The 8,232-nt window shown below is 30.2% G+C and overlaps 1 protein-coding gene across 1 annotated transcript in view; it reads left to right on the top strand.

Moving 5' to 3' along the window:
* Positions 1–3,465, top strand: part of LOC105618324 (probable splicing factor, arginine/serine-rich 6) — a 15,790-nt gene extending 12,325 nt beyond the window's left edge. Inside the window, exon 2 of the mRNA XM_012199869.1 lies at positions 3,206–3,465. Coding sequence (XP_012055259.1) covers positions 3,206–3,465 — 260 coding nt within the window. The remainder of the gene's footprint in view (positions 1–3,205) is intronic.
* Positions 3,466–8,232: the final 4,767 nt, after the last annotated feature.

Below are 8,232 nucleotides of genomic sequence, written 5' to 3' on the forward strand. Positions count from 1 at the left end.
ACACACACACACACACACACACACACACACACACACACACACACACACACTTAATTAAATATAAGATGTAAAATATATATAAAAATATTAAAAAAAAAGAAATTGTGATATAAATATTTATAATTGTATTTATAGGAAATATTTATAGGAAAATAATAAGTAACTCGATATGTCTGAAAATTGTTAATACTAGGGAGAGAATAAAGCTTATTAAATGAAATCTTCTTATTGAATTATTTAATATCCCAATCATTATCTTATGACGTTTGTGTAATATTACTTGATATATGATTAACATTTTAGTTGTTTACAAAAATTCTTTGAATATATTATACCGTTTTATTAGTCGCTTTTCGTCACGACTGACTTCACATTTTCTTTGCCTTCTTGCCTTGACGCCCTTATTCTGTCCCTCTGTTCTCTCACCCTCCTTGAGTCCGATGAGACGAAGGCACCTCTCGTTTCATTATCCGGATATTAGCCATCCGGGGATCCGAAATTGCTACAACTTAAACAATTTGTTTTAATGCAATCGTCGATTAACCGTTTACTGATTGCATTCTCATTGCAGATTTGTTGACAATTTTATTTATTCAATTTAGTTTTTCACAAAGCAACTTTTTAAATTTGTCTTAACGTTTAATATATTATTTATAATTAATACATATAATACATATACACATCAGATGTAATAATTAATATGCAGCTGTTATATTCACTGCAAAACATTTTAATATCTGAATACAGGAATACACTATACTGCTTATAATTTACGTACAGAATTCACAATAACAGATTCATTACCATTAACTGCGAGTTAGAGTCGCATAATTAATAACTTGAAATTGTAGCTATTTCTATGCATGTGGATTCGTAATCCATAACGTGCAGATGCTCTTCTGGTTTTATGATAACTCTTCTGCCTCATGAAATATTTCATCATAAAATACTCGCCGGTAAATGATATTTCTGAAAACGTAAATAATACATTCAGCACGCAATTGTGTTCTTATTTATTATACAAATGTGAAAAATGCAATGACGGGAAATATCCATTAACGTAAATAAAACGATTTTATATTGTATACCTTCACGTTCTTTGATTAATGGAATATCAAATTATATAATTTATACATATAAATTACAATAAAATTTATATTCGATTTATCAATTTTTCCTATATCTTTCTCAAACAATTACGATAAGAATAATTATATTAATAATAAATAATTTAAATAAATTAGTTTATAAAATATACTTTTTTGTATCTAATTTTCGTTAATTATTTTTTAAAAATATTTTTATCTTATTATATTTTATTATATAATAAACTACTTTGTATAAAAACTGTCTTTATTATCAAAATATATATTTATAAACGTTTAATTAAATTAAATAGTAAATTTTTTAAAATTCACTTGCAAGAAGTATAATTAAAGAATAAAAAAAATACAGGTTTTCTTATATTATTTAATATTAAACTAAATACATTCTTTGTTTATATTTTTGAATACATTAATTAAAAATCATAAGTGAAAATTCTTCTAGAATTCACTTTACAATCTCTCTAGATATATATCTCTCTAGATATAATACGTTAAATGCAGGCAGAGATCAGTATTCACTTACAATCACAGTCATAACAATAATCGAAAATATTAATACATGGAAGAGCTTATAACTGTTGATGATGTCAAATGAATTTTTGCATGCATATACATTGCTGCTTGGTATTATCAAATTGCGCAAGTAAATCAAGAGCGAATTAAGATCTGCTAGAAGTGTACACAAGTAGACGGTAATTAACTCATCTGGAAATTATGAAAGTCAAGATGAAGGAAGTTTGCTAAAGCTAGAATAAAGTAAACTTGAAGCGTTACTTATAAAAGGTAACGTAAATTTGCCGCTACTTCAAAGGTGACTAGTTGCTATTTATTCTTTTTACAAATTACTAAGTACTTCATAGAATTATCTTTATGAAACGTATATTGAAATATTTATTCAATTATAGCATATATATATATCTTAGATCTTTATCTTACCTAATAATTTTTAGTTAAATAAATTATAGCAAAAATTACATAAAATTTTATTATTCGCCATCTTGGCAATCACGCTAAAAACTATGCACCAATCACGCTAAAAATGATATTCGCAGAATTCATCGTCTTCAATGATACGACGCGAAGAACGGGACTTATAAATCCTGCGAGCGCGACAAGACTGTTTTCTCGAGAAAAGCAGAGACTGAACGAGAAAGTTGAAAGATACCGCGTGGAATCCTAAACGATTCGTTTGCTATCCGACTCACTGCCCCCCATTCTTCGTCCTTTCTGGAATTCGCGCTAAGCGACGCGTGCCACGCTGCAATCTAGTACCTTCTTCTCAGTAGTCCACAGTGGAATCCCTTTCTCCGGATATCCTCGCGAGCTCCAAGAAGCACAATGATTTCAAAACGGTTTTCGTAATCTTCTCCGGAATTTCTTTTCTGAAAGTACCCCACTTGAAAAAACTATGATAATCCTAAATTTCACACTGAAATCTTTTTTCTCATACTTCATCATGAAGATGTTATCGTGAAAAGCGATAACCTTCATTTTATATAGATCTTTCAAGGTAAATTTTTAATAAAATACACAAAATGATGTTTTTTTTGTCTTATATTCAATTTTTTATATTTCAATTAATAATTCTGTTTTTTTGTTTCAAAGAAAAACGTGTAATTTATTTATTACTGTTGATTTAATTATATATACTATAATCAAGTAGAAATAACTTTTACTGTAATAATTTATATTAATAATGTTTAAAAAATAAAAACTGTTTTAAAATTATATGAATGTTAATATGATTTATAATAGTTATATTAAATTTATAAAATTGATTATCAATTTTGAATAATGTAGTAAATATTATTTTATATAGAATTTTGAAATAATAGTTAATACACTTTATATATAAGTATATATAATAATTTACACGTAAAATTGAATCCTTGTTTTCATACGTTTTCTAATTATTAGAACATAAAACACCTTAATGATAAGTATAACAGTCAATATAATAATGAAAAGAGTTTTAGCGTCAATTTGTTGCGCAGAATGCCGTCCTTAATTAATTTTTGTATCCAGTCGCTAATGCGTCACGAATCAAGAACGGGGAGGTTTACGCTCGGGACTCGTGAAGCTTTTTAAAGTTCGAATAGGTCTCGAGGTTGTGAGGGAAGGCATAGTGGAACGAGATGGTTGTGCAGAAACAAAGAAGAGCAAGGACAAGAGAGATGGCAAAGAAGCCAGAGAAAGAGAAACAGAGAGAAGTGCAATGGGAGAGGAAGATGGAAAAGGTTGTGAGCGAGCAGGAGAGAAAAGGGAGATGTCGTCGCGCGGTGATTTAAGGTCCGGTGCCGCGCTTAGTTCTCTAAACATTTTAGCCGACCTTATTTCGCCTGCATTATTTCAACGTTAAGACAAGGCGGAACTCCACGTCGCACAAAGGCCGGGGGTCCACGAAAGGCAGGTTGGGGCTTGCGAAGAAAGCTACCGGCTCGGTTAAGTGGGCTGATACATAAATATACAATTAATCAACTCGACTCGTCGTAGATATATCGCATCCGTCCTCTGTATCCAGCCTCGTTGTCGCATTTTCGCATCCTTACTATTCCCAACCATCTCCTCCTCATAGCGCTCCTCAGCGCGCTCATACCTTCTTCCACTTTTGCTGATATGTATGCGCCTGTTTACGTTACGATAGAAATAAAGCTATTCGATTAAGCGACGTTTTACCATTTACATTATGCGAATTCTGCGACGGAGGACTCGTTATACAAATGACTCACGAAATGCGATGATCGCTTTCATCGCAATCGTTATACGCGAGAGCAATCATTAACATCATATAACAAAATTCATATTATCGGAATATGCGATGGAGCAATCAAATTCTTATTTTTTTATAAAGAAATTTTAATAGTAATGAAAATTTAAATATATGTTTATGTGTCTATTATATTATTTAGTTTAAAATAATAATAATTTGACATCTTTCTCTCAATTTTAAATATAAAAATTGTTAATAAAATTGTATCACAAAACATAATAAAAAAAGATTGACATGAAAAATTAATTTAAATATTTTTGAAAATCATCTCTCTCATTATAAAAATATTTAGACAAACATGCGAAAAAGCCTCTTTTGCGAATGCGCTTTTTTGTATGTAGAAAATTTCAGTAGAAAGACCTAAACCGCAGCATATATCGTATATACCTGCTTATTTTCAGGACACGTTTTAAAAGTGTGATAAACTTCAGAAGTAGAACCTTTTGACATCAAAGTAAAGGAAAAATGAATTTTGTTATTATCTTCACAGAAGATGCTCGGAATGATTTTGTTTGATCTTTACTTCGTGTGTCTTTGATGTCTCTGCTGTATTAAATCGTTAAAAAATTATTAGATTACGTAAATTTGAGCGTTCTTCAATGTTTTATCAAAATACGTTAAACAATGAAATAACCAATTTACTCTTTAAATGGAGGGATTTAAAGAGACAAAATTCTAATATACTTAAACTGGTAACTAATTATTTACAATCAAATTGTATTTCAAAAAGTGTTTGTTTAGAAAACGAAAATTAAATACTGCACTCAATTTTTTAGTACTTTGATTTGTACATTAGCTTTTTCTCTGAGTATTTCAAAAATAGAAAAACTTAATTTGACAAGACATTTTTTTCACGTACGTACGATTTTACTTCAATAAAAAAAATAAACTATAATTTATTTGAATAAATTGTTTTTTAAGGTTAAAAAACCATATAAAAATAAAGATCATTTGTAGAATTACGTTAGTACATAGAGAAAAATATAATTATTTTGATAAAGCATATTTCGTATAAACTGTTCCTGCAAGTAGTAAATCCACATTTACGGTAAAATAAATGCTTATGTAGATATCTTAGATTTTTTTGTGTTATTAGTTGATATTAATATATTTATTGAAGGATTAATTGTTTATTATTTACACAGTATATTTCGATTAATGGATATTTGCCGTCACAATGATATTTGCAAAGCAAACATGGTTTGTCGTTTTAACTGTACCAGCCATATATAGTGATTTCTGAATATCAGAAATACTAGTAGACGTAGATAATTTTATATGCGAAAAGGAGCGTATTTATCAATAGATAAAGAAATAAAAAGACTCAATATTTGCATATTTATTTATAATTAATGCAGATACAAGAATGAAAACAAATAAATAAAACAAATAACAAAAAATAATAAGAAAATAATAAAAAATCTTAAAGTATCTGTTTACAGAAATTATATATAACTTAGCAATGTATAATGTGCTTTAGTTACTATTGCAATTATCTCACTAAATTAATACGCCTATTATACGTATCTATTAATATTACCATATATAAACATCATACTAAAATATATTGTGCTTATATAATGTCCGTATTATTGAGCAAAAGAAAATACAGCACTGATATATTGTGATAATCATTTACGCGAAGTTACGTACCAAGAAGCAAACGGAGAATTTGGCAAATGCTACTGCTTTCTTGTGCTTCCGTTAAGAAACCCTGGCAGACTCTATAGTATGACATATACACATATATAGTATCTGAAACGTCTTCTACGGATATCCCATGTTGAATTTGTCGAAGTCCAAGAAATTTATCACCCATAAATCTTTTCATATAGATATTTGTAAGAACATTAGATGGATACAATAATACGATAAAATATCATCCATAAAGTGTCATCCATAAATATATGCAGATGATAAAAGTAAACGAATAAATTAACAATACTAAATTAATAGAAGGGCTACGAGCCAAACAAGATCTTTTGTTCGACTCATAGCTCTTTTATTAATTTATTAAAAATAAACGATTTTCAATTATTTATTTTTAGGAAATTATACATGTGTAATTTTGTGAAAGATGTAGCTGTCAGCGAAAATAAATGTTTAAGCTTCTCTTCCATTTGTAAAACATTTCTGATGAGTTCCAATGTAATTTGCATGTTATTAAAGGATGATTTTACTAATCTCGTGCAAAATTCGAAAAATGCATGTTTACGTGACACTGAATAACGCGTTTTCGCATTACATAGGCAAAGGGATATGCATATACGTAGAACAGCTTGAAGAAAAATGCTGTTAAAGAAGTTTTATGTAACTCTGTGAGAAATTCTATTTGGAAGATTAATGTTCCACAAATCTTGATGGATATAACTCTTTTCTGGATAAGACCATCTCTTAGGAATTATGGAAAAATAAAAATGTGCATGTTTGTGCATGGATATACGTATGCGGGAAAATTATTTTAATTGGAAGATATAAAAAGTTTTTGTAGTACCAAAGTTATAAAAATATTTTTTTTAAATACGTAATTTTACTTATTGTTAGCAGTATTTAACTGTAGGTTAAAAATAATTTGTTATTATTGTACAAATAAAACATATTATTACACTATATTCAATTACGAGATAATTGTTTATTAATTGTTTTTAAATAAAGATATATACGTAATTAGAAACAATTGAAACAACAATCACTTATTTTAAAATGATAAATGTACTTGTATTTAAAATATTATCATGAATTTGAACGTTTTTATCCATCTTTATTGTCTGTTATTAGACAGATAATGTTGATGAGATATCAAAACGATCTCATATGATATCATAATGTTTTTTGCCTAAATGTACAGATATCTACTTGCGTTCAACATAGATTAGAGAGAGAAAAATATTTAATTTCCGATGAAGATCTAATAATTATAAAATTTATTGTAAAATAGTGACTGTTTTAAAATATTAAAATCACAGCTTTGCGTAAATGATATACGATGCAAACATGCATCAAATATTCATTACCGTTTCGCTTCTACGTAGGAGTATTAACAACGAGATAACCGGCGAAAATAAGTATACAAACTGGCTATACGACGCCTGGCGCGATCAAGATTACCGTAGAATCCTCGACGTAGCACGAAGAACAATAATTCACCTCGAAAGTGGCTGCCTAAAAAAATAATCTCCGCAGCTTGTCCTTACTCACGCTCGTAAATCAGCGTGCACGATTGTACTCTGCATAGCGAGTCACGGAAGTCGAGAACTACGAATCAAGGAAAAAGAAATAAAGCCGTCCGGTTCTCCTAATAATTCTGTACATTCTGTATTTTCACGCGCGCGAAAAAGCGCGGCGTCGTTCATTCGCCGAGAACGCATCTATGCGAGCCTCTCGCGAGACGTCGAGCGAGCCGCGCCGAGCGTTGCAAATGAATCGTTAAAGCCGAATGGCAGGAAAGCGCGTCAGACGCGAGGAAATCGATGCCAGAGTAAATGATTTCTCGTACGCCCGTAAACGTCCGCGCTTTTCGTGCGCGAAGATAAGCAACATAAATCTTCGAGTTGTGCCCGAGTACATGCGTGCACGTGTACACACGTGAGGGATGTTTCACGTGTGTAAGCATCCTCGGACGCATCCCCGCCCGTCCGCTCGTCGAGTACTCGAATGATGGCCATACATACAGCTTTTGCACCTTTAATATTGCACGCGTCAGTGTTGAAGTATTTACGGCCACGGCGCATAAAAGCGCCCGAGTTCGGTCCTTGAACTCCCTTTTGCAGCAGCTCTTCCGTCCAGAGATTCAACCGTTGATGCTCGCTACATCTCACACTCGGCATACGATACTCTTATTACTCAGTATCACTGGCATTGCCGTAGATTACGGTGATATAATCTCATTAAGGAAAAATTTATGTTCTTATTTCCAATATACTTTATAAAACGTATTATATCAAATTTTTATTTTAACAATTAAATTAATAATATGTTTAAACATTTTTAGAAGCAAATTTTTGAAACATTAACCTGATCAGTATTTGTTTTAAATTTTTTAACTGATATTTGCGAATCCAATGTATTTTAAATTGATGTATTTTTGCTTAGAGTTAACATAAATGAATAATTTTTTTTGAAAGTAAAAATACGAGGAATAAGATTATGTAATATAAGATTGTGAAAAATATTTATTATTAACATTTTTTCACAACATACTTGAAGAAAATATTTGAGTCTACTGAACCTGCAAATATCGATTAAGGTTAAATACGTAAAATTAAACAAGTACAGGAATTAATTATGTTTGCGGTGTTTGAGATTGAAATTGTGTAATAATTTTTGATAAGCGTCCGTTGTCTCTCTCTCTCTCTC

This window comes from Atta cephalotes (genome assembly GCF_000143395.1).
Source record: "Atta cephalotes unplaced genomic scaffold scaffold00001, whole genome shotgun sequence".
Taxonomy (NCBI): Eukaryota; Metazoa; Arthropoda; class Insecta; order Hymenoptera; family Formicidae; genus Atta; species Atta cephalotes.